The sequence below is a fragment of the Oncorhynchus masou genome, chromosome 31, assembly GCF_036934945.1.
Source record: "Oncorhynchus masou masou isolate Uvic2021 chromosome 31, UVic_Omas_1.1, whole genome shotgun sequence".
NCBI lineage: Eukaryota > Metazoa > Chordata > Actinopteri > Salmoniformes > Salmonidae > Oncorhynchus > Oncorhynchus masou.
The window spans coordinates 60,283,260-60,311,219 of record NC_088242.1 but is presented as its reverse complement, the minus strand read 5'-3'; the positions used below and the strand labels follow the sequence as shown (position 1 = coordinate 60,311,219).

Below are 27,960 nucleotides of genomic sequence, written 5' to 3'. Positions count from 1 at the left end.
CCATGCTAAAACAGGCTTTTGGGCACCTGAGTTCTCTATACATCTCTTAACGATGCAACACACTTCCTTCACACACGCTGTCAAATAGGTTAGTTAGGCTATTACCGTAAGCCACGTTAATAAAACTCCTACAGAACATGTCAGCTTAATCCTTTGACGCTAATGACCTCTTTCCATGTTTTGCGGAGACCGGCGACGTCTTACAGTACTGGGGCGGCCGTCTTGTGACGGGGAAGACATCGGCTAATTAAGCTCTGCGCTAACCTCTGACCTATCTCCTTATTAAATCCCGGCTGGAGGACACTTTAGTGAGACTTGATTGCGGTCTCTCTCGCTCCTGAATTATCTTTAATTGGAAAAGTGAAGGGTGGAGGAACGGGATGTGGCCTTTTAGTTGGGATTTAAACTGGCTTTTTGCACTGGTGTTTTTTTTGTAATGTCTGCCTGTCATCATGAACTAAGTGTGTGTGTGTGTCTCGCTCTCTCAATCTTCTCTTTCTCACTCTGTTCTTTGTTCTCTTCAGGGCTTCAACATCAAGGGATATTCCGTGTGTCCGGGTCTCAGATGGAAATCAATGACATAAAGAACTCATTCGAGAGAGGTGGGATGTTATTAACATGTTACAGTCAATTGACACTTCACACATTTGAAATTAATGGATATGAGTGGACTTTAATTGATTATATAATACTTTTGCCACTTCATTTACTATTTTAAAATCATTTGTTTACACTGGTAGGAACTTATCAAATGTATTTATAAAGCCCTTCTTACATCAGCAGATGTCACAACGTGCTTATACAGAAACCCAGCCTAAAACCCTAAACAGCAAGCAATGCAGGTGTAGAAGCACGGTGGCCAGTCCTCTTCTGGCTGTGCTGGGTGGAGATTATAAGAGTACATGGCCATTATTAAAGCCAAATCTTTCTTCAAGATGTTCAAACATTCATAGATGACCAGCAGGGTCAAATAATAATCAGTGTTTGTAGATGGTGCAACAGGTCAGTACCTCAGGAGTAAATGTCAGTTGGGTTTTCATAGCTGACCATTCAGAGGTTGAGACAGCAGGCGCAGTAAAGAGAGCGAGTGACAAGGGAGGGAGAGAGCTGAGAACAGCAGGTCTGGGACAAGGTTGCATGTTAGCCGCAGGCAGAACAGTTGAAACTGGAGCAGCAGCACGACCAGGTGGACTGGGGACAGCAAAGGAGTCATCAGGCCAGGTAGTCCTGAGGCATTGCCAGTGTGTAAGTTTAACTTCCTTCTAGTGAGGGGAAATCACATCATTGCCTGCATACAAAATATCCCTCAAATACACTTATCGGTCTCCCAGGTAACGACCCGTTGACAGATGACGAGAACAACCACGACATCAACTCAGTGGCCGGTGTTCTCAAACTCTACTTCAGGGGCCTGGAAAAGTCCCTCCTGCCCAAGGAAAGATTTAACGACCTTCTCTCCTGTATCAGTAAGTAGCTATTTTTTTTTTTTGAATTTTACCCCTTTTTCTCCCCAATTTCGTGGTATCCAATTGTTAGTAGCTACTATCTTGTCTCATCGCAACAACTCCTGTACGGACTCGGGAGAGATGAAGGTTGAAAGTCATGCGTCCTCTGATACACAACCCAATCAAGCCGCACTGCTTCTTAACACGCATCCAACCCGGAAGCCAGCCGCACCAATGTGTCGGAGGAAACACTGTGCACCTGGCAACCTTGGTTAGCACGCACTGCGCCCGACCCGACACAGGAGTCGCTGGTGCGCGATGAGACAAGGATATCCCTACCGGCCAAACCCTCCCTAACCCGGACGACGCTGGGCCAATTGTGCGTCGCCCCACGGACCTCCCGGTCGCGGCCAGTTACGACAGATCCTGGGCGTGAATCCAGAGTCTCTGGTGGCACAGCTGGCGCTGCAGTACAGTGCCCTTAACCACTGCGCCACCCGGGAGGCCCATCAGCTTTAGTTACCAATCGTCTACACACAGCTGGGTGTGCTACAGTATAATACACACTCAAACGGAGACACACTCACACACACACATTATGGGCATACATATGATGTTCAACGTAGTGTGTTGATATTCAATGGGAGTGCATTGACTCGTTGTGTGTGTCAGCCAGACCAAGGGGTGTTCTATGAGCCATGTAGGTCCTAAGTGGCCTTGTTCATGGCATTGATGGGACGTGTAGCAGATGAAACGGAGTCATTAGTTAGACCGTATTCACATGCTCTTTGCAGGACAACTCGTAATGTCCCACTTTGGGGAAATCATCACAAACAGCCTTGAGACTTGACATTATAGTTACTTGCTCGTCTGGGCTGTTTTAGTCAATAGCATGCTGCTGTGTTACCCCGTCTTTGTGCCCGGGTGTGAATGGTACCACTTTGTGTCCTTCTGTCTTCTCCTGCTGACTAGAGCATTCATGGGATGAGCTGGGACACGAAGCTCACCGTACAGCCTGGTGTTGGGTGATGTAGAAAGGCAGAAGTACAGTAGTGTTTACACCAAACCAAACAGTGGTGACTTTGCTACTCTCACACATACGGCCATATTGTTCTCTTACCGTAACAGCGGTGTGACACGGTCTGATGTAGTTCAGTCAGTCCTTTGTGGGATTCGCTCTGACCTTATAAGATGTCATGTGAGGGCTTTGAGGGTGGACTAGTGGAGTAGCCACTGTTGTTCAAGAACAATAAACTGGCTAGTATGAGTCACATGTACTGAACTCGACGTGTGCTGTAATGCCTTTGGTAGGGAGTGTGTGTGTGTGTGTGTGTGTGTGTGTGAGAGAGAGAGATATGGCATTGGCTTACACTTGTGAGGGATGGGGATTCCCTGTTGTTTACATTCTGTAAGGCCTAACATACCAGTGCTTGGAGAGTGGGCCTCAAGCCCAGCCAGCAGTCTCCATATGAATAAAACCCTGTCTCCAGTGCAGTGTCAAGATTGGACAAACACACGTGTCTGTACATGAGGTTGTATAGTTGCACGTTTCTGCCTTTTCTGTCTTCTGTCTTCCATAGCGAGTGAGATGGGGTGATCGTGAGGAAAGAGCGGGGGGAGGGGAGGGGGGGGTGACTGTTCTTTAAATAGCATCCTTCTGAAGTGTTCAGGAACCATGCAGAAGTGAACTCACGTAAGATGAATAACATCACAAGTATTCCCTAAAGCCCATCTCCCAGATGGCCCAAACTCGTTTCATGGTGACAGCGCTATTTCAGGAAGCCATCGTCGTGGCCAATGGAAAAACATGAAATGGGCTGCTTTGGAACATGGGGGAGATGGGCAGGTTAACGCGTAATTGAGCAGCGATCAACGCTTTGTATGATCGGTCTGACACAAGACTGAAGTTTTGTGAGATGCTTTGTCATAATTATTGCAGCAGTGACAAAAAATGGATCAATACGGCAGTTTATTTTAATTTTTTTCCTCTCGCTGACAAGAGAGAATCAAGAGGGAGATGATAAGAGAGAGATACAAAGAGAAACAGTGCGAGGTACATTTGTACTTTCGTCCTTTAGTAGACACTCTTGCCCAAGCACTTACAATCAGTGCTTTTTTAAAACTAAAGTAGGCACGCATGCATGTGCACGCACGCTCCCTTTCCCATCTGTTAGTGCCACTTTCTTGTGATATTTAGGGCAGCAACAGAACTGGAAACGGCAGCATATATTCCAGTGTGATTTATAACTGTGGAATTGTCCTCAATGATATTTATAACGGTTTTAAGAACCGTGAGTATCCTTACTGGTATTTGGAGCTGCTCGGAGCTTCATCTATGGTTAGTAAGTCTTTGTGAGGGCCCATGAGATTGTAGCCTGATTAAACCAGAGTGAATGTGGTGCTCACCATTGAACATAGCCTGGTTGAACCAGATTGAATGCTATAGAACAGGGGCCTGCAACAGGTGTGCCAAATCCAGCCCACAAGTGATTTAATTGAGAGGGGGGGGGTGTATTTTTAGTTTTTGGTTGAAAAAAAATGTTTAAAAAAGACCAGGAATAATTTAGAAAATCTGTTCCCAAGTACTCATCCCCCCCAACAAAAAAAGAGAGACATGGGATCGTGTCTCAATGTAATCAAGGTATGAATTATTGTTATTTTAAAATACGCAGTGCACAAATGATTATAATTATGTTCCGGCCCCCCTGCTATAGAGTTAGGCCTTATTCTAATGGTCTCGCCCTTAATATGCTGCTTACAGCTGCAGGCACACTGGGTATCAATGAGTGAGTGGGCACATTCAGATGGATATCCGCCATTAAATATGCAGCCCTGCAAAGTGGCATGTCAGGCACATTTTAGGGAAGATCAGGGACGACGCACAGACAGAGATTGTCCCTGAATGTCACCCGATTTACTGTGACAGGAAGACTTTAATCAGCTTAATGGCTGATACGTTCGCGTGTGTGACACACACACACACACACACGCCACCTCAGATACATGTATTTTAAATAGCTTTATGCATACTAATAAGAAATATAGATCAAGCTAAAAACTGTTCAACCTGAATCTAAATCATTGTAGCCTAAATGGCTCCGGTCTGTATTTACATGATGTGCAATAGTGAATGATTTAATACATCTCTCCCTCTCTCTCTCTCTCCCGCTCGATCGCTCTCTCAGGAATAGAGAACCTGTATGAAAGATCCCTGTACATCCGTAAGATCCTCCTGACCGCCGTGCCCAGGTCTGTCCTCATCGTGATGCGCTACCTCTTCTCCTTTCTCAACCAGTAAGTCCTCAACAACCAGTCCAGGGTCATATTCATTAGGCATCAAACGGAAGACAGTTGACTGCAAGGGACTTGTCCAATAGGAAACTGCACATTTTTGTTTTCCATTGTGTGCCCTAATGAATAATATAACCCAGGCTTGTTCACTAACTCTTCATTATTTGATATACCATTAGTAAGTACAAAACACACATTGACTGTACTACTCTATGGGGGACATGTTAGTCTATCACCAAATAGCCCTAAACTTGAACCTTTTAAGATCATTGTAGAGTACACTCTGGTTTGAAACTGTATGCAGAGAGAGGGAGAGAAAATGATTAGCTCGCGTTAAGTTAGACGTGTCCACTAATAAGGAGCGACTGGAGAGATGTAATTTACTCTACCTGAAAGGCTGTCGTTGTTCATTTACTGTTGAGGTGATACAGAGAGGAGCATCATGACTCCTTTAGGTTATTTCAAGGTTTGAGAATTGATCACTACCCAGACAGTGAGAGGATACACAGGCTGTCTGATGCCTCGGCTGCAAATACAGCTGTACCACGGCTGAACTCATTCCCGTCTGTACACAAACAAATAAAAATGCTGTGTTTTGTGAAGGGCAAAGTTGATCCACTGTGTTGTTGACAAGATTACTCCAACTTATCTTAACGTAAAGTCGATTGTTGTGTGTAAACCCTGTATCTTTCTATCTCACTATCCCCCCCCCCCCTGCCAGCCTGTCCCAGTACAGTGATGAGAACATGATGGACCCCTATAACCTGGCAATCTGCTTCGGCCCCACCCTCATGCCCACGCCTAACATTGAGGACCAGGTGTCATGCCAGGCGCATGTCAACGAGGTCATCAAGACGGTCATCATCCACCACGAGACCATCTTCCCCGACGCCAAGGAGCTGGACGGGCCCGTCTACGAGAAGTGCATGGCCGGGGGAGACTACTGGTGAGCTGAACATAGAAATGTAATTACTAGAACATAGACCTGAGCTTCGAAATATAACTACTTGAATGGACCTGGATGAGCCCGTTTACATGAAGTGCATAGCCGGCAGAGACTACTGGTGAGGTCAGGGTTCCCACTGTTCGACACTATGAATTCCACGACTTTTCAATGTACTGTGTTAAATTCCCTGACTTTCCTTGTCTGAAATCAACATTTCCCTGATATTCCATAAGTTCCCTGACCTGTGGGACCCTGTGATATGATTGCGTGAGCAGGGTCACCCGTTTAGGGGGTCAGGGGTCATTCGTTAGTGAAACCCGATACGGGCAACTTGTGGTGATGTAATTTAGACGAGCTTCACAGATGTGCAAGGTGAGGTGTTGGCCGGGGAGCTGTTTACAAAGTCGTGAGTGTTTTTCTCATTCCCATCCTGTGATTGTAGTCGAACTCCGGCTCGCAGCCAAATGACCCCTTCATAAGGGACATAATGCTCCATGCTGCAGGTATGTACGCACGCGGTGTGGAGCCCATCCAAGGGCCACAGCTGTCTCAATACATTATTAACGAGAGTTAATGCAGCTTATTAAGCTAAATGATGAGGTGTCTTTGAGAAAATATGACAAGGGAGAGAGCGCTTACTTTCCTTGCGTTTGAGATCTTGAATTTTTCGATATCTGCCTCAATGAGGTAAGACGGACTAAACGATCACCGTCAAGACCCTTCTTCAGGGTAGAGGAAAGGAGACAAGTCACTTGGCAAGGAAACCGTCATCATTATAATGTTAAGTAGTGGAGCACGTAGACCTATGTTAAAACAGAGCAGAGTAAAGTTCCCAAGCCAACTAGCTCCACAGCTGAGCAGCGAGAGGTTAGCGTCATCTACCCCCGAAGAGCACTAGCCCAGTCCCACATCTGTTAGTGCTGTATTGACAACTCCTTAGCTTTACATATCGGCCTTGACGAGGTTAGTAAGCAAACTCTAACCTGAAGTGCAGCACATAGAAGTACAGCCCATTAAAACAGACCAGAGTAAAGACGCTCCACAGCTGTGAGGATGACAGCCTATCACTTGCTTCCTCTGACGAGCACGTCTCTCTCTCTCTGTTTCTCTGTCCCTATCTCTCTCTCTCTCTCTGTTCCTTGGCGGAGTGTTAGCGTTAGCTCCGCCAGAGCTAATCACCCGCCACAGCCGCCAGGACGCCGTCCCTGACCGAGGCACATCAAACCCGTGGAGATTTTCTGTCTTCGCTTCCTCCCCCAGTGGGTGATGCAAGGCGGGTGGCGGTGGTGTGTTACCCTGGGAAATGGCGCTAAGTGCCGGCCGGGGGTAATCTGTGGAAGATGTAAGGGGCGTTAGTGCCAGGTTCATGCCACAGGGTTCCATGTCTGAAAACAGATCATTCAAACCCAGGCTGTGTCATGGGAATACTGACGATGAACTCGATTTGTGCATAACAATAGTCGGTGGCTACCTCTTAATGTGGCTGTAGATGCATCTCAGCCGTCTAAAGTCCACTGCTTGCCTGCTCCCCTTCATCTACACTGAAAGTATTAGACTGACGAGATCTATATGAGGCGTACCACTTACCAGGTATTTGCTTTCACCAATCCAGTCCAATGTCACATCATTGCCCGTAGAAGGAAAGGAGACGAGTAGGGGAATCCACTTCACACTATTAAGATACACCCATAGGCTGAAATGAAATTGAGTAGCTGGTACGGTTGTATCCATGGTAGCCGGACCCTGACCCTAACCTATAAACCCTGACCTCTGACCCCCCACCCCCCCACACACACAGTGAGAGTCCCTACAGTGAGCATGGGGCCATTGAGGAGGTGGACAACGAGGGAGGGACAGAGACACATACCAGCGAGGACGGTGAGTACCCTTCAAGCAGGCACCCTCGTAAGCCTATGATGTAATGACATACCAGATGTGAATATCATGGGAAAAGCATACACTTTCTTAAACCCAGAGCACACTGGTCTGTGTGGATAATCCTGCCTTTCAGCCTGCTAAATGGAATGACCTTAAAGGGGCAGGGAACTGGACTCCAGAGATGTGGGCGTCTATTGATATTCAAATGATTTTTGCATCACCATCTCCCCATGGGACCTGGGTCACACGGCTGGCAGCAGCTGCCCCCCCCCAGGCCCCTGCTGCACCCCCCCCCCCTCCCAGGCCCCTTCTTTTTTGGGGTCAGCCCATAGAATTCTAAAGAACTCCTAATTCTATGGGTTGGCCACTCAAGTATCCCCAGCATATTGAACTACTTTTTGGCGAGTTCTCAATCGGTTACCTCTTGAACTCCAAACTGGAATGAGGAGTGATGAGGATGAATGATTGTTTCGATGTGAGAGTTGGTCTATACAACTTCAGACTTTCCAGACTAGCATAATAATACCATCTGTGTTGACCCTGCTTTTTAAATTACTTCACCATGTGTTCATATGATAGGCCTCACTCACACCAGCCTCAGAGACACAAGCAGCCCCCCCCCTCTCCCCAGATGTCTGCTTGCTCTTCCACCTGGTCTGTTGGACCTGTTCTCAGACGGGGGGTGCGATGCAGTTGCTCTGTTCCAAATCAAACACACTGACTCACCCCCTCAGCGGACTACTAAAGGTTCAGGTGGCCTGAGTAGAAGTCCAGAAACCGGTTGTTTCCCAGGGAAACGTCACAGAAACCTCACGGAACCTGGTCAATTATTTTTCAAATTTCTGGGGGGGAGGGCAGACAGTGTGGGCGGCAACTCTTTCAATCCAAACTTCCAAACCCGTTTCGTTTCCATGGTAATAATAAACGCACACGTTAGTAGCCTAATCACAATAATAGCCATTTATCATCAGTCTGTCGACAGAATTTATACAAGAGCTCCAGGATGGAAATGTCGGCCATAGTTCTCATTACATAGCTTTACTAGCACACCATCTTTCAGTCAGACACATTCATCCACATGTCCATTCCAACTAATGAAGACACCTGGGTTGTGTTCATTCGGCTTCTAATGGACTATTTTTTTGCTGCAAAACATTTAAAAAACGTTTTAGGGCACATAGGCTACGTCATCGTTTTCCATTCTAAAACTAGAACACACATTTTTAGCTATCCATTGCAAAGCTATTAATTAAGGACAAGCAAACCTTAGGTTCATATGGTTTCTAACTCTGGCTACCATGGTTTTTGTCCAAATATTGTCTCCCTGTCCGTTTGAGCGGAAGACCTTTCTGACCCCTATTTTATTGTAATTCCCGGTGGGCCTATCAAGCCCGTTCACAGGCCTATTGTCCTTAGTTAGTGGTTGAAAATACTTTAGGATCTTACTCAGATTTACAGAATCATTGTGAATGATTTGTTTCTTCACTGTTACAGCAGAACTGTACATTTTCATACGGTATGACGTCAATGTTAGATCCTAGCTGGATTCAGGGATTAAGCTCTTGTTGAATCAGCCACCTCTGTAACTAGCCAATAAGGATGAAGGGTGTAGCTGCAGCCCAATATGGCGACCAGAGTGTGAGTGTGTCTAAAGGAAAGGAGTGGGTGTGTCTAAAGGAAAGGAGTGGGTGTGTCTAAAGCACTCTGCTCGATGGTTTCGATTGAGCTGTGTTTTAAAAATATATATAATTTTACCACGGACATCTGTTTTGAATCCAGAGGATGTCAGAATCGTATTTCATTGTTTTACACAAATAATTGTACAATTTCAGTTTGAAAATGTACACATTTTTGTACTTTTTTGTGACATCCAATTGGTAGTTAGTCTTGTCCCATCGCTGCAACTCCCGTACGGATTCGGGAGACTCGGGAGAAGGTCGAGAGCCGTGCGTCCTCCGAAACACGACCCTGCCAAGACGCACTGCTTCTTGTCCCACCGCTTAACCCGGAAGCCAGCCGCACCAATGTGTCGGAGGAAACACCGTACACCTGTCGACCTTGTCAGTATGCATTGCGCCTGGCCCACCACAGGAGTTGCTAGTGCGCGATGGGACGGGGACATCCCTGCCAGCCAAACCCTCCCCTAACCCGGACAACGCTGGGCCAATTGTGCGCCGCCTCATGGGTCTCCCGGTCGCGACACCGTGATACAGCTGCCCAGTGGGAAGCACCTCAGTTTGGCAGGCACGTCGATACAACACTGGTGCACTAGTCATTTGCACCACTTATCGACCCGTTCTGCAGCCCAATCAGCCACGCAAAATCTTCAGTGGCAACAAATGTGCCCAGTTAGCTGATTTGCTTTCCATACACTGACTCGCCCATACTTCGTTCGCCATATTGGGCTGCAGCTACCAATACTTGAAATAAGGCCAAGTGCCCTCCTCTTCCCTCCCTCTCCCTCATTCCCATTCTTCTTCCCCTCTCCCTCAATCCCTCCTCCGCTTCCCCCTCAATCCCTTCTCCTCTTCAATGCAAATGTGTCTGTCCTCTTTACTCAGGATAGAGAGTGAGAGAGAAACTGAATAAGAAACATAGAGAAAGTCATTCCACGTGTTGGTCTAAGTTGCTGTCTGGAAATTCCTTTGGCTGGGAGGCTCAGCCCCCGCTGGCGTGTGTCAGAGCCCATTTATTCTGATGGACTATACCTGAAGAGGCCACATTTACAGACCTGACACCAGCAACAACCCTCTGTCTGTGTGGTCATGTAAGGCAGAAGAAAATCGTTTACAACCTACTACGTCCCAGACATAGTAGGTTGTAATTTCCCCGTGTCTGGTAACTCTTTCACCTGCTACAGACAGAACTCATCCTTAATGAACCGCATCCCATCAGCTCCTGCAACACGTTTCTGGCCGGCAATGACATGCATGACAACGCTGCATAATCTTTTATTTAGACGGCCATTTCTCCCTCCCTGTCAATACATTGGTGTACCCTCTTCTGCTATAACACTATAGGGTCAAAGGTGATTTTTATCTCCGCGTGATGTTTCATGTCAAACCCTGGTAGTTGAATGTTGGGACAGCCGTGGTTGGAGTAGTGCATTTTCTCTACCCAGTGTAGTATACTCTGAAAAGGTCATTTTCCTCTGAGAGAGACACACACACACACACACACGCACACACACATCTGTATCTGATCAGCATGGTGTGTCCTGTTCTGTAGCCATGCTGTAGCCATGAATAAACAGGATCTTAGATTTATGTTTGTCTGGAGAGCGAGGGAACGAGAGAGAGTGGATTCATTGGGGCCTGCCTGGCTGCTGTTTTTCTGTCTCTTGAGTTATTGATTGTAGCCATATCTCACTCCCAAGGTTGCAGTCCCTATTCGCATGCATGCACATGAACACTGAGCAGAGCGAGCCATGGGGCTGCTCCACCTGGGGTGTAACGGCATCCTACCCTGTACGGCTGTTCATCTCAGTGTGTAAACATATCTGGAGTTGGGCTGTCAAACCATTCAAATAATTGAGTTAATGGCATTAGTTAATTGCGATTAATCACCGCTTTTGAATTTGCTCAAATTTGGCCCTAAAGAAAGATTTTTCCATTTAAAAAGCAGTGCATTGAGTTTCAGACATGCTATGCTTTGATTGTAAGGGACGGAAACACAATTATCTACATCAGAATGGTTTAATAGCATTTTCACCATAAACAACACCAAAGTCACTAACATAGGGAGCATGTATAGCTGTAGCTATGTTTCAGCAGTTCTACTCCCTCTTATCAATGTTTCAGCAGTTCTACTCCCTCTTATCAATGTTTCAGCAGTTCTACTCCCTCTTATCAATGTTTCAGCAGTTCTACTCCCTCTTATCAATGTTTCAGCAGTTCTACTCCCTCTTATCAATGTTTCAGCAGTCCTACTCCCTCTTATCAATGTTTCAGCAGTCCTACTCCCTCTTATTAATGTTTCAGTAGTCCTACTCCCACTGATTCCAAGATGGCGTAGCAGTCAGACGTATTTGTCCTGTCGTGTCCCTTGTATATATCGTTGTACATCTTTTTTGTCACATATCCTTTAAAATATTTTGCTAAACTTCAACATCTAAATACTCTCCTGCAACCCGCCTCACCCAATGTGGCGTGGATCTGCTTTTTTTTCCTAAAGTATTTATATTTACTTCGGATCTGGAATCCCTCAACTGATGCTAGCCAGCTAACTGCCAGCTATCAGTCGGCAAACCATTGCCAACGGTCATCAGCTAACCTTAGCTCGGAAAGCTCTCGTCAGTTCGAACAATGTGACTCTAACCAGAGCATAATGGACCTGTTATTTTTATCCCCGGATTCCTACCGCAAACGGAACGTTTTCATCTGGATCTTCACAACTAGCTGACCGCAATCCCAGATGACTACACCTGTCTAGCATCTCCATCCCAGAGCAAGCACCAATTAGCTTGAAGCTAGCCCGGCCAGGACTCCTGTGCTACCACCGAAGTATACTCCCGGGCTACCACCGAAGTATACTCCTGGGATACAATATCTGGACCCCTTCTACAGCCGGTACGGGGCATGGAACCCTGCAGATCCCCTACAACTGGAATACCGACATAATCTGCCCAAGGACTCCAACAGGTCCCTCAGGCGCGACGCCCGCTGAAGGCCCATGCTAACCAGCTAGGCCTGCTAGCTACCTAGAGCTACTTGGAACCCTACTAATTCCACGACTGGTCTATCGACGTCACCGCACGAAGAGGCAAAAACAGACTTCCCCCATCGCGATGTCCCCCAATGTCCAACTTTCTAGCCCCTGCTATCTGCTTGCTAACCCGGTCGGCTAACTGCTAGTTTGCCGGGCCCGGTCTGCTAACTGCTAGCTTGCCTGCCCGGTCTGCTAACTGTGAGCCCTTGCTAACTGCTTACTTGCTAACCCGGTCTGCTAACTGCTTGCTAACCCGGTCTGCTAACTGCTAGCTTGTTTAGCCCCGGCCTACTAACTGTTAGCTTGTTAGCACCAGCCTGCTAACTGTCTGAATCGCTGTGTCCCCAACCAGCCCAACCACTCACTGGACCCATATGTTCACTTGGCTACGCATGCCTCTCTCTAATATGAATATGCCTTGTCCATTACTGTCCTGGTTAGTGATTACTGTCTTATTTCACTGTAGAGCCTCTAGCCCTGCTCAATATGCCTTAACCAACCATGTTGTTCCACCTCCTACATATGCGATGACATCACCTGGTTTAAACATCTCTAGAGACTATATCTCTCTCTTCATTACTGAATGCCTAGGTTTACGTCCAATGTACTCACATCATACCTTACCTTTGTCTGTACACTATGCCTTGAATCTATGCTACCGTGCCCAGAAACCTGCTCCTTTTACTCTCTGTTCTGAACGTGCTAGACGGCCAGTTCGTATAGTCTTTAGCCATACCCTTATCCTACTTCTCCTCTGTTCCTCTGGTGATGTGGAGGTTAATCCAGGTCCTGCAGTGCCTAGCTCCACTCTCATTTGTTGACTTCGGTAAATGTAAAAGCCTTGGTTTCATGCAGGTTAACATGAAGCCTACTCCCTAAGTTTGTTTTACTCACTGCTTTAGCACACTCTGCCAACCCAGATGTCTTAGCCGTGTCTGAATCCTGGCTTAGGAAAACCACCAAAAACCTTGAAATTTCATTCCTAACTATAACGTTTTCCGCCAAGATAGAATTGCAATCTACTGCAAAGATAGCCTGCGGAGTTCTGTATTACTATCTAAGTCTGTACCCAAACAATTTGAGCCTCTACTTCTAAAAATGCACCTTTCCAGAAACAAGTCTCTCGCTGTTGCCGCTTGCTATAGACCTCCCTCTGCCCCCAGCTGTGCCCTCAATACCATATGTGAATTGATTGCCCCCCATCTATCTTCTGAGCTCGTGCTACTAAGTGACCTAAACTGGGACATGCTTAACACCCCGGCCATCCTACAAACTAAGCTTGATGCCCTCAATCTCACACAAATTATCAATGAACCTACCAGGTACAACCCCAAATCAGTAAACACGGACACCCTCATAGATGTCATCCTAACTAATTCGCCCTCCAAATACACATCTGCTGTTTTCAATCAAGATCTCAGCGATCATTGCCTCATTGCCTGCATCCGTAATGGGTCTGCGATCAAACGACCACCCCTCATCACTGTCAAACGCTCCCTGAAACACTTCAGCGAGCAGGCCTTTCTAATCGACCTGGCCGGGGTATCCTGGAATGACATTGACCTCATCCCGTCAGTAGATGATGCCTGGTTATTCTTTAAAAGTGCCTTCCTCACCATCTTAAATTAGCATGCCCCCTTCATAAAATGTAGAACTAGGAATAGATATAGTCCTTGGTTCACTCCAGACCTTTCTGCCCTTGACCAGCATAAAAACATCCTGTGGCGTTCTGCATTAGCATTGAATAGCCCCCATGATATGCAACTTTTCAGGGAAGTTAGGAACAAATATACACAGGCAGTTAGGAAAGCTAAAGCTAGCTTTTTCAAACAGAAATGTGCATCCTGTAGTACAAACTTTAAAAAGTTCTGGGACACTGTAAAATCTGGACCCTTACAAATCTCTATTACTAGCCTGTTCAACCTCTCTTTCGTATCGTCTGAGATTCCCAAAGATTGGAAAGCTGCCGCGGTCATCCCCCTCTTCAAAGGGGGTGATACTCTAGACCCAAACTGCTACAGACCTATATCTAGCCTACCCTGTCTTTCTAAGGTTTTCGAAAGCCAAGTTAACAAACAGATTACTGACCATTTCGAATCCCACCGTACCTTCTCCGCTATGCAATCTGGTTTCAAAGCTGGTCATGGGTGCACCTCAGCCACGCTCAAGGTTCTAAACAACAACATAACCGCCATCGATAAGAGACATTACTGTGCAGTCAATATTGAAAGTCAATAATATATAACATTTTTAAAAGAGTTCTTAACAGGGCGTGTTTTTTTATCCTCGCAGGTGTCGTCTCGACTTGGCCAAGGCTTTCGACTCTGTCAATCACAACATTCTTATTGGCAGACTCGATAGCCTTGGTTTCTCAAATGATTGCCTCGCCTGGTTTACCAATTACTTCTCTGATAGAGTTCAGTGGGTCAAATCGGAGGGACTGTTGTCCGGACCTGACAGTCTCTATGGGGGTGCCACAGGGTTCAATTATCAGGCTGACTCTCTTTTCTATATACATCAATGATGTTGCTCTTGCTGCTGGTGATTCTCTGATCCACCTCTATGCAGACGACACCATTCTGTATACTTCTGGCCCCTCCTTGGACACTGTGTTAACTAACCTCCAGACGGGCTTCAATGCCATACAACTCTCCTTCCGTGGCCTCCAACTGCTCTTAAATGCAAGTAAAACTAAATACATGCTATTCAATCGATCACTGCCCGCACCTGCTCGCCCGTCCAGCATCACTACTCTGGACGGCTCTGACTTAGAATACGTGGACAACTACAAATACCTGGGTGTCTGGTTAGACTGTAAACTCTCCTTCTAGACCCACATTAAGCATCTCCAATCCAAAATTAAATCTAGAATCGGCTTCCTATATCGCAACAAAGCATCCTTCACTCATGCTGCCAAACATACCCTCGTAAAACTGACCATCCTACCGATCCTCGACTTTGGTGATAAGATGTCATCCAACACTTTACTCAGCAAATTGGATGCAGTATATCACAGTGCAGTCCGTTTTGTCACCAAAGCCCCATACACTACCCACCATTGCGACCTGTACGCTCTCGTTGGTTGGCCCTCGCTTCATACCCATCGCCAAATCCACTGGCTACAGGTTATCTACAAGTCTCTGCTAGGTAAAGCCCCGCCTTATCTCAGCTCACTGGTCACCATAGCAGCACCCACTCGTAGCACGTGCTCCAGCAGGTATATCTCACTGGTCACCCTCAAAGCCAATTCCTCCTTTGGTCGTCTTTCCTTCCAGTTCTCTGCTGCCCATGACTGGAACGAATTGCAAAAATCTCTGAAGCTGGAGACTCGCATCTCCCTCACTAGATTTAAGCACCAGCTGTCAGAGCATTTTACAGATCACTGCACCTGTACATAGCCCATCTGTAAACAGCCCATCTATCTACCTACCTCATCCCCATACGGGTATTTATTTATTTATTTTGCTCCTTTGCACCCCAGTATCTCTACCTGCACATTCATCTTCTGCCGATCTACCATTCCCGTGTTTAATTGGCATATTGTAATTACTTTGCCACCATGGCCTATTTATTTCCTAACTTGCACTCACTATATATAGACTTTTTGTTTTCTTTTGTTCTACTGTATTATTGACTGTATGTTTTGTTTATTCCATGCGTAACTCTGTGTTGTTGTATGTGTCGAATTGCTACGCTTTATCTTGGCCAGGTCGCAGTTGCAAATGAGAACTTGTTCTCAACTATCCTACCTGGTTAAATAAAGGTGAAATAAATAAATTATGAAATAAAACATTATCAATGTTTCAGCAGTCCTACTCACTCTTATCAATGTTTCAGCAGGCCTCCTCACTCTTATCAATGTTTCAGCAGGCCTCCTCACTCTTATCAATGTTTCAGCAGGCCTCCTCACTCTTATCAATGTTTCAGCAGGCCTCCTCCCTGTTATCAATGTTCTTGAAGTTTTTCACTCTTATCAATGTTTCAGCAGGCCTCCTCACTCTTATCAATGTTTCAGCAGGCCTCCTCCCTGTTATCAATGTTCTTGAAGTTTTTCACTTGCACACAGCTCTCTCGCTCTCTCTCTTCCTCCCTCATACACCCCCTCCCTCCCTCCCACACCCTCTCTTTCTCTCCCTCCCTCCCACACCCTCCCTTTCTCTATTTCTCACACACCCTCTCTCCCACTCCCATTGACTATGATATTGATTACTGCATTGTTGGGAAAGAGCAAGAAGGGCATTTCACTGTACTAGTGCTTGTGACAATAAAAATGTGAAACTTGAAACACACACCCTCTCTCACATACACACATGTACCTATGGAGAGAGAGAGAGACATCCTGTATTGATCTCAGAGCTGTCACCTTTATTAAATCAGACAGACTAAATTCCCGCTTGTCACATCTCATTTACTCCACAACACGCCTGTCATTCCCCAGGAGGGAGAGGGGGAGAGAACCGAGATACATGTGGAATCACTGTCCTCGCTCCACTGCTTCCCTCCCCAGGATGCTCACCAGGGAATGGTACTGAGTTGTTCCTGTTAAAAGAATATCATGGTGTCTTTTCACACATGCTCAGGTTCCTGCTATCTCAGCTCTATGGTGCTTCTCCAGTGACATTCGTCCTATTGATGAAGCTGTGCAGAGAAGCAGCAAAAGTGAATGTCAGTGTCCAGGGACCCACTGTCTGGTTTAATGGGTTCTGGTGGTTGGATGTTCTGGGGGGTGGATGGTGGATGGCATTACTTAATTAGAGGGGGGATAAAAGAATGAGCTATTTTTTGGCTTCGTTTGTTTCTTTGCTGTGTTGTCATTAGTCGGGAGTTTGGCATGGGTCGCCTAAGAGGAGCAGTGTTTTCCATACCAGTGTTTCTCCACTTTATTAACTTTTTTGGGATAGGGGAGGTGTTTTGACGTCCGGATGAAAAGCGTGCCCAAAGTAAACTGCCCGCTACTCAGTCCCAGAAGTTAGGATATACATATAGATTTGGATAGAAAACACTCTAAAGTTTCTAAAACTGTTAAAATAATGTCTGTGAGTATAACTGAAATGGCAGGCGAAACCCCGAGGACAACCCCCCCCTCCCCCCCTGTAGTGTTTCCAAGCGTGTGAATGAAAGCGTGTTCTTTGGTATTTTTCTCCGGTAAAGACAATAACGATTCTCCGTCTTAAATTGTATTGTTTATTTGAGTATTAGGGAACCTAAGGTTTGATTATAAACTTTGATTGACTTGTTTGGACAAGTTTATTGGTAACGCATGGGATGCATTTTGAAGGAGGGAAACCGAGTGGATTAATGACTGAAGCGCGCCAGCTAAACTGAGTTTTTATGGATATAAAGGACATTATTGAACAAAAGGACCATTTGTAATGTAACTGGGACCTTTTGGAGTGCCAACAGAAGATCTTCAAAGGTATAACACATCCAGATCTGAATGAATTAAATATTCTTATTAAATACTTTTTTCTTTACATAGTTGAATGTGCTGACAACAAAATCACACAAATTATCAATGGAAATTAAATGTATCAACCTATGAAGGTCTGGATTTGGAGTCACACTCAAAATTAAAGTGGAAAACCACACTACAGGCTGATCCACAACGCCTGGGCATGCTCCTGATGAGGTAGCGGATGGTCTGCTGAGGGATCTCCTCCCAGACCTGGACTAAAGCATCCGCCAACTCCTGAACAATCTGTGGTGCAACATGGCGTTGGTGGATGGAGCGAGACATGATGTCCCAGATGTGCTCAATTGGATTCAGGTCTGGGGAACGGGCGGGCCAGTCCATAGCATCAATGCCTTCCTCTTGCAGGAACTGCTGACACACTCCAGCCACATGAGGTCTACCATTGTCTTGCATTAGGAGGAACCCAGGGCCAACCGCACCAGCATATGGTTTCACAAGGGGTCTGAGGATCTCATCTCGGTACCTAATGGCAGTCATGCTACCTCTGGCGAGCACATGGAGGGCTGTGCGGCCCCCCCAAAGAAATGCCACCCCACACCATGACTGACCCACCGCCAAACAGGTCATACTGGAGGATGTTGCAGGCAGCAGAACGTTCTCCACGGCGTCTCCAGATTGTCACGTCTGTCACATGTGCTCAGTGTGAACCTGCTTTCATCTGTGAAGAGCACAGGGCGCCAGTGGCGAATTTTCCAATCTTGGTGTTCTCTGGCAAATGCCAAACGTCCTTCACGTGTTGGGCTGAAAGCACAACCCCCACCTGTGGACGTCGGGCCCTCATACCACCCTCATGGAGTCTGTTTCTGACCGTTTGACCAGACACATGCACATTTGTGGCCTGCTGGATGTAATTTTGCAGGGCTCTGGCAGTGCTTCTCCTGCTCCTCCTTGCACAAAGGCGGAGGTAGCGGTCCTGCTGCTGGGTTGTTGCCCTCCTACGGCCTTCTCCAAGTCTCCTGATGTAATGGCCTGTCTCCAGGTAGCGCCTCCATGCTCTGGACACTACGCTGACACACAGCAAACCTTCTTGCCACAGCTCGCATTGATGTGCCATTCTGGATGAGCTGCATTACCTGAGCCACTTATGTGGGTTGTAGACTCCGTCTCATGCTACCACTAGAGTGAAAGCACCGCCAGCATTCAAAAGTGACCAAAACATCAGCCAGGAAGGATAGGAACTGAGAAGTGGTCTGTGGTCACCACCTGCAGAACCACTCCTTTATTGGGGGTGTCTTGCTAATTGCCTATAATTTCCACCTGTTGTCTATTCCATTTGCACAACAGCATGTGACATTTATTGTCAATCAGTGTTGCTTCCTAAGTGGACAGTTTGATTTCACAGAAGTGTGATTGACTTGGAGTTACATTGTTGTTTAAGTGTTCCCTTTGTTTTTTGAGCAGTGTATTATATTGCTATTTCTGACTTTCGTGTCGCAACTCCCTGGTTGAAAATGATTTGTTATGCATTTGTGTGCTGGGCGCTGTCCTCAGATACAGTGAGGGGAAAAAAGTATTTGATCCCCTGCTGATTTTGTACATTTGCACACTGACAAAGAAATTATCAGTCTATAATTTTAATGGTAGGTTTATTTGAACAGTGAGAGACAGAATAAAACAAAAAAATCCAGAAAAACGCATGTCAACATTTTTATAAATTAATTAGCATAATGAGGGAAATAAGTATTTGACCCCTCTGCAAAACATGACTTTGTACTTGGTGGCAAAACCCTTGTTGGCAATCAGAGGTCAGACATTTCTTGTAGTTGGCCACCAGGTTTGCACACATCTCAGGAGGGATTTTGTCCCACTCCTCTTTGCAGATCTTCTCCAAGTCATTAAGGTTGCGAGGCTGACGTTTGGCAACTCGAACATTCAGCTCCCTCTACATATTTTCTATGGGATTAAGGTCTGGAGACTGGCCAGGCCACACCAGGACCTTAATTTGCTTCTTCTTGAGCCATTCCTTTGTTGCCTTGGCCATGTGTTTTGGGTCATTGTCATGCTGGAATACCAATCCACGACCCATTTTCAATGTCCTGGCTGAGGGAAGGAGGTTCTCACCCAAGATTTGACGGTACATCGCCCTGTCAATCGTCCCTTTGATGCGGTGAAGTTGTCCTGTACCCTTAGCAGAAAAACACCCCCAATGCATAATGTTTCCACCTCCATGTTTGACTGTGGGGATGGTGTTCTTGGGGTCATAGGCAGCATTCCTCCTCCTCCAAACACGGCGAGTTGAATTGATGTTAAAGAGCTCATTTTGGTCTCATCTGACCACAACACTTTCACCCAGTTGTCTGAATCATTCGGATGTTCATTGGCAAACTTCAGACGGCATGTATATGTGCTTTCTTGGGCAGGGGGACCTTGCGGGCGCTGCAGGATTTCAGTCCTTCACGGCGTAGTGTGTTACCAATTGTTTTCTTGGTGACTATGTTCCCAGCTACCTTGATCATTGACAAGATCCGCTCGTGTAGTTCTCGTGTAGTTCTGGGCTGATTCCTCACCATTCTCATGAATCTTGCAACTCCACGAGGTGAGATCTTGCATGGAGCCGATTGACAGTTCTTTTGTGTTTCTTCCATATGCGAATAATCGCACCAACTGTTGTCACCTTCTCACCAAGCTGCTTGGCGACGGTCTTGTAGCCCATTCCAATACTTATTTTGCACCATAATTTGCAAATAAATTCATTAAAAATCCTACAGTGATTTTCTGGATTTTTTTTCTCCTTTTGTCTGTCATAGTTGAAGTGTACCTATGATGAAAATTACAGGCCTCTCATCTTTTTAAGTTGAAGAACTTGCACAATTGGTGGCTGACAATACTTTTTGCCCCACTGTATGCATCTTCTAGTGATTTATTGATAGGAGAGGTCAGTCCCGCCTCTCTCTAACCTGTGTTATGTTTGTGCGTTGTGGTTGGCTGCGGTCTAATTTCTTTTCACGGAGGAGGGAGACCATGATGCTTCTTCATTGTTTTCTGTGAGGGAATTTACATGTACCTTGTAAGTGGTAAAGATGAGTTGAAATCCACAAAAGTATTGTTTTGTGGCTTTTTTATTTAAAAAATGTAACCAGTGTATTATATGCCTTTTCTACAGACTGGGGGGCATAGGCTATTTACTATTTGATTGACGATGAACAGCTTGTGTTGACTTGTTTAATGGTTCCCAAACTGTGGGCAGGGTACACGTAGTGCCTTAAACTCAGTCCGGCTTTCAACTTACTCTTGAAAGTTGTAATAGTAGAATGCACAAGGTGCAATTTCGAAATTGGGTAGTACATCATCAGTTCCTCTTGTCATGCTAGTCATTGCATACCTTCGAGAGATATTTATAACTTGTAAGAAATGTCCTGATCAACTAGCCAATGTCAGCCAACATTTTTAGCGAGGTTTTTTTAGCCCATAGATTTTTGTAATGTTTGAATCACTCAAATATGACATGAATAGATATGACAATAAGTATAGAATTGCAGGTAATGGGCTAGAAAACTCCTTTGCTATGCATAAATCATACATAAATCAAACCAATACTTTTGGTCCTGTAATATTTGGGGTGGTTATGTACAAAAAGTGCTGTAATTTCTAAACTGTCCACTGAATATGGATGAAAATACCCTCAATTAAAGTGGGAAGTCTGCACTTCAACCTCCTCCTCGTGGTTTCATTTCAAACCCAGACTTTTGGAGCAGAGAGACAAAATAATAAAAAATGCTTCGCTGTCCCAATAATTGTGGAGGGCACTGTTTATGGCATTATTAAAGATATTGATATTGGCCTAATGATTCAATTAAAGTGTTGACAATGGAATAGTGAACTGTTTGTTTTCTGTGTAGCAAAGCCCGTGTTTAGCGCCTGCTTCGTTCTTCAATCATACCTGTATGTCTATTCATGGGAGCTTGACTTTGTATAGAAATGGTGGTGCACAATCTGGCGGGGGGTCCGGGGATCCTCCCCCTGTACATTTTAAAATACATTTTCCTGCAGTTCTATAATTCTCAACAGGGAATCCATGTTCACTTGACAGAACACAACCTTTTTCTTATGTTTTTGCCACAATAAACAAATGGCAAAGTATCACATTTGTTTCTTTATAGCAGCAGAGACCATAAAATACAGAATTTGAAGAACAATTCAAACGTGCAGTAAAACTGTAAATATGACTTGAATCTGTCCCCGACAAAAAAATGATAATAATTGTGGTTACCGTGAGTCAATTCTTTTAATGCGTATTTTTCCATATATAGACAAATCCTATGTGTTTTAATCAACTACATGCACTGAACTTGTCTGATGCTTTAAGCGCACTGATTGATTAAATTAGACACACAAATGACTAGAGGGAGCCCGACTGCAATTCATTTGATTGTGCCAGTCTGTGTAAAAAGAAGAATGACAGCGAGTGACTGAGTAACACCCATTGTCTCTCCTCCCTGCTACAGCGACCACCACAGAACATCAACAGTGTTTATTGCTGTGTGTTGCCGAAGCTGCAACATAATTGGCCGTTTCAGACTGAAAAGTTCTGTTACCGAAATCCCTAATTAGTTCAGGAAAAACATTCCCTCTTCCCTTAACTCTTTACGTGACACGTATGGATCGCATGCATGTGACCAAGAAGGCCTGACCTATAGCATATCATAAACACACCAATAAATGAGTTATAACAAACTCCAAACACCATAACACATGTGACCGCAAAATGGAATGCAGAGGACTTGACACAAACTCAAAATGGGAACTGGTTGCTCATGCGTTAAAGGGGAAGTCAAATCTGCGGGAATAAATTTGACTAATTGTGGAAAATACTGGAGATAAAGAAGGGGTGGTAAGGAGCAAGCTCTGCATGCATATTATGTGTCCCAAACAGGTGCTGTTTTTCTGCCTGTTTGGAACAATGTAAACAACCCAAAATAAATAAGCGTACCAGATAGTCTGTTGTAAAGTTGTTTTTTTGTGTGTATTTTTTTGTAACGCCTTACAGCAAACACTTAAAAACTGCTGCATGCATTGGTGAATACAATTGCTGAAATGGAACGATTTATTACGCTAATTATTCAAGGGCCGCTTTATTTTATTTTACAACTAAAATGCTCTGTTTTTTAAATTAGGAATGACTCGTATTCTGTGTGATGACATGAATGCATCAATGAATGATTGATACAGTAGCCTATATAAGTATTAAAACAGGCCTAAGTAAGACTAAACAGGATGTGCTCTTAAGCTTACAGCTCGACGGTGGTTACATAAGGCTGCTTTATTCTAAGCCTACTAATGATGATGACGTTACTTATTATAATGATGGTCATTATAGTAATAATAACAATAAGGAGATTAATTATTATTATTAATTATTATTATAAATGTAATAGTAGTTCCTCACAATTTGGAACAGTGTAAACAACACTAAGTCAATTATAAGTAATACCAGAGAGGTTGTTCAAATGAAGAAGAACAAGTGTGACGCCTTCATTACAGCATAGCAAAGATTAAAAAACAGCCTAATTTGTTAAATGGTTTATCCTACATGTTGTGGTTGCGTGAGGCTTGGTGCTTTCTGAATATTAAACAAATACGTATATAGGCAACAGAAGCAGGATGCGTCACACCCTGACCTTAGAGAGCCTTTTTATGTCTCTATTTGTTTTGGTCAGGGTGTGATTTGGGTGGGTATTCTGTTCTTTATTTCTATGTTTTGTGTTTCTATGTTTTGGCTGGGTATGGTTCTCAATCAGGGACAGCTGTCTATCGTTGTCTCTGATTGGGAAACATACTTAGGCAGCCTGTTTTGCCACTTTAGGTTGTGGGATGTTGTTTTTAGTTAGCTCTGCGTAGCCTACGGAACGTGACGTTGTTCTTTGTTGTTTTGTTTGGCGTTCGGATTTAATAAAGAATCATGACCACGATGCACTTTGGTACACTTCTTCCGACGAGCGTTACAGGATGTCTTATTTCTGTAGATATGTGCCCGACCGGCTTGATTCGGTCTTATGTAGCAAAATTCGATTTAAAAAAAATATATTTTTTTTACATTGGATAAAAGTAGAGACTGAGGTAGAAAATGGTATGTCATACACTACAGTTGAGGAGTAATGGGAAAGTAATTCTGCTTTGAAAGTTGATCAACTTGTATCCTCACTTTTGAGAAAATGGCCTTTGAATGTTTTGGTATCTAGTGAAGAGCTCTTTGTCTACACTCATTCGGCATCGTTCACACCCTCTTAAGCTTTAGCCCCACCCATCTCTTCAAGGGTTGATCCGAGCGTTCGGTCCTAACAGTAGTCAATTACCCAAGCTAATTGGCTAGCTTGCTAGCTACTTCCAGACACAAATGAAAGAACATCTCACTCTGACCATTTTACTTGCCCTTTTACTTAGGCTGTTTTTATGTTATCCAGAGCTTTGGTGACTGCAACTGTGCTCCTGGCAACTATTTTTTTTTTTTTTGCCAAAGCTTACTGACACCGGCTGTATTCAACGGGTGTTGAGCGTTTGTAAATTCGTCAGTAATTCTACGCCAGAGCGAATTTACCAGTTAGGTCTATCAACAGCTGTCGCAGTGAACGTTCATCATGAGCATTCTATTGAAATGGATACTTGCATATTGGAGTCTTTTGTTAAGACAAGTAGCTAGCTAGCTAAACAATTAACCATAATCCCAACTCATGACGTTACAACCCTGCATGAATTTTCAGGTAGCTAACCAACCTGGTTTAATGTTATCTAGCTAACATTAGGCTATAACTAACAAAGCAAATGGTTCTGAAATACGAATAATATTACTACACAGATCATACACGTAACGTTAGCTAGCTAACAGTACACTTTAACTTGAAATGAAAATGACTTTCTGAGAAAATTAGAAATGTGTAATAACTGAAAATGTAGCTAGCATGGATGGACCTCTGTCATGGATGCCGTGGTTGCCCTTATTTTGAAGATTTAATCCGGAGACAGGTGTTTTCTCCATCTCTTTAGCTATTATATTCGAATTCCACTGATTTCAAAACTCGGTCCACCAGAAAGTAGAGAGCAACACTTATGCAGTTCTACTACACAATATATATTTTTTTCAACTGCATTAGACAGGATTACCTACATATACTGACTAGCTCAAATAGACAGAAGCGTGCTACATGGCAGACCAATCCAAACTCATCTCTCGGCATGTCCAGCCCACTCATTATGTCAGCCAATCATGACTAGCGTGAAGGTTGCTCTCTTTTTCTGTGGCTAAAACACCTAGGCTCGTAATTTAACAATTTTATTCATATTTACAGATGGCATCTACGTTTGTTATTAAGGCACATGAAAGTTCACATGTTCCAGAAGGCATTTCTGCCAAAAAACGCATTTTGATTAAAAATGTTAAAAAAAATTACGTTCAAATGGCTCTTCTGTGAAGTAGTGATGCTTGACATACTCCTGGTTTCCTAAAAAGAGTCACCATATAAGGAGGATTTATAAAGCCAGGCACATTTAATAGTTAGGCTATTGATGATTGATTATAGATTATAGATACATTTTACCGCTAGTCAATGTCACAGCTGATTTTACCAATCTGTGAGGTAAAGTCGTTAAAGTATTCAATCATTTAGCTGTGTATTTCGGATGAAATCTACACAATGTACCAGAGAATGCCACCAAAATAGAGCTCGTTTTTTAAATTTGATGACAGTGTTTCTATTGTTGACCTTAAAATTGACATCTTGGACATCCCATGCCAAATCTCCATAGATATGTGTGATAGCGTGTAGTTTGGATACGTACTCTCTGGTGTGTAGTAGTTTAGATGTCCCTGCACTAAGCACTATAAATATCCCTGTTCAGGGCCTTTAGGGCCTGTTGTCCTGGCTCCTCTGTGCTTAGCTCGGTTGTTATTGACACTGACTAAAATAGGCTAACTGACTGCTACCTTCAATCATAGATCAACAATACCATACCAATTTGTGACATAATTCAGACATACATAACTGTGACATACATACCACATAATACTGACATACACTGTACAAACACATACACTGTACAAGACATGTCCCATTTGCCCTCAGAACAGCCTCAATTGGTCAGAGCGTGGACTCTGAAAGGGGTGAAAAGCATTCTACAGGGATTCTGGCCCATGTTGACTCCAATGCTTCCCACAGTTGTGTCAAGATTGGCTGGATGTGCTTCGGGTGGTGGACCTTTCCTGACATACACAAATAAAGCTGTTGAGCGTGAAAAACCCAGCAGCATTGCAGTTCTTGACACACTCAAAACGCTGCGCTGTCTGTCTTTGTCTAGTAGGGAAATGCTCTGATGAATGTCTTGTCATCTCTGCATGTTGTCTTTGGTATTCGAAGTCGGGCACATGCCCAGGGATTTCAGTCTCAAGCAGCACTCTTGTCCTGACTGAGCTCGCATGCATGTGGTGCAGAGGTCTGAGGCACTGCATCTCAGTGCAAAAGGCGTCACTGCAGTCCCTGGTTTGAATCCAGGCTGTATCACATCCGGCCGTGATTGGGAATCCCATAGGGCGGCGCACAATTGGCCCAGCATAGTCCGGGTTTGGCCGGGGTAGGCCGTCATTGTAAATAAGAATTAGTTCTTAACTGACTTGCTTAGTTAAATAAAGGTTAAATAAATAAATACAAAAATAATACCATACCCCATTTAAAGGCACTGAAGTATTTTGTCACCTATGTCTCAGGGCTTAAAAATGATTCTTTAACCTGTCTCCTGCCCTTCATTAACACTGATTTGAAGTGGATTTAACAAGTGACATGGTTTTGTACACTCAGTGTATAATTGCCAGAGTGATCGACAATCTCCAGTGATGACAAAGTTTCCTGGTACTTTATCAGCCGTTAGTTTGACACCCCTGATCGTGTGCTGCTCCTCCTCGTCTCCTGCAGAAAGTGAGCCCATCGAAGCGATCGCCAAGTTTGACTACGTGGGACGCTCGGCCCGCGAGCTGTCCTTCAAGAAGGGCGCCTCCCTGCTGCTGTACCAGCGGGCATCGGACGACTGGTGGGAGGGACGGCACAACGGCATCGACGGCCTGGTGCCTCACCAGTACATTGTGGTGCAGGACATGTGAGTATGCAGCCGAACGCACAGCTTCTAGAGCTACTATCACATATAGTATGTTACGCTTATGTTCTTATTCCATTTCAGACATCAATGGACTGGTATTATCCATCAATCTGATGACATGACAATATGTTGAATTAAATCTATTATTTTTTCAAAGACGGTACAATCCAGACAAGCAGTTTTGCACAGGAATTGTTAGTGGGGCAGTATTTGTAGTTGCACAACATTACAATATGACACCATCCTTGAAGTCTAGACTCATATTCCCTTACCAATACGTTAGACTGTCGATTAGCGACTCTTGCATGCAGTAAATGTGTCTACATTCTTGAAGAGGAGTCCTCAGTACAGCAGTATAACCGCCCTCCTGCATAACTGACCAATCAGTTAATAAATAAATCACGTTGTACTGCATTTTGTATTGTATTTTTACTCTTAAAACAGAGGAAACCCAAGTGAAAGTGCTGTCACCCGTCCATATTTAATGTTCTCTCTCTGTTTTAATCACTGCACTGTCCCCGTCTTGGTGGTCAAGTCCTCCCTGACACTGACTTTGAGGGGCCTTGGCCAAGGCTCTGGGGCTGTGTAAAGCAGGGCCCTGGGCTGCAGGCCTCCGTCCGTCTTTCCCGGGTGTCCTCTAGGGGTCCTTAACTACCCCGTCATCCTCATCCCCCCCTGAGGCACCTCTCCTCCCCCGGGAACCGTCCCTCCGCCCCGGGAACCGTCCCTCCGCCCCGGGAACCGCCCCCGGGAACCGCCCCCGGAACCGCCCCCGGGAACCGTCCCTCCGCTCCGCCCCCGGGCCCCTCGGCCCGGGAACCGTCCCTCCGCCCCGGGAACCGTCCCTCCGCCCCGGGAACCGTCCCTCCGCCCTCGGGAACAGTCGCTGCCTAATGGGATGAATCTAAATCCTCATTAAGAGGGCAAGATGGTCAGATGGCCCCTCCTCCCTCTGTGCTGCGGGTCCTTTTCCAGCTGTCCCTCTGATGGCTGTTTTCTTAGTTAATGGAACGGCCCAGAGAACTTACTGCCATCTGTCCCGTAACATAGCATAATGTACTAGAGGGCTCCGGCCAGACACACGGCCCCATCAAAGGGCCCAGAATAAAGTGATGTCTGGGAGATATCTCTCCCTGTCT

The 27,960-nt window shown here is 45.0% G+C and overlaps 1 protein-coding gene across 2 annotated transcripts in view; it reads left to right on the top strand.

Annotated features, from left to right (window-relative positions):
- Positions 1 to 27,960, top strand: part of LOC135524216 (SLIT-ROBO Rho GTPase-activating protein 1-like) — a 159,023-nt gene that overhangs the window by 117,746 nt on the left and 13,317 nt on the right. For both annotated transcript variants that reach the window (XM_064951558.1, XM_064951557.1), the window contains exons 14-19: positions 525 to 602; positions 1,332 to 1,466; positions 4,631 to 4,739; positions 5,458 to 5,682; positions 7,481 to 7,560; positions 26,641 to 26,821. In XM_064951558.1, the coding sequence (XP_064807630.1) occupies positions 525 to 602; positions 1,332 to 1,466; positions 4,631 to 4,739; positions 5,458 to 5,682; positions 7,481 to 7,560; positions 26,641 to 26,821 (808 nt within the window). The remainder of the gene's footprint in view (positions 1 to 524; positions 603 to 1,331; positions 1,467 to 4,630; positions 4,740 to 5,457; positions 5,683 to 7,480; positions 7,561 to 26,640; positions 26,822 to 27,960) is intronic.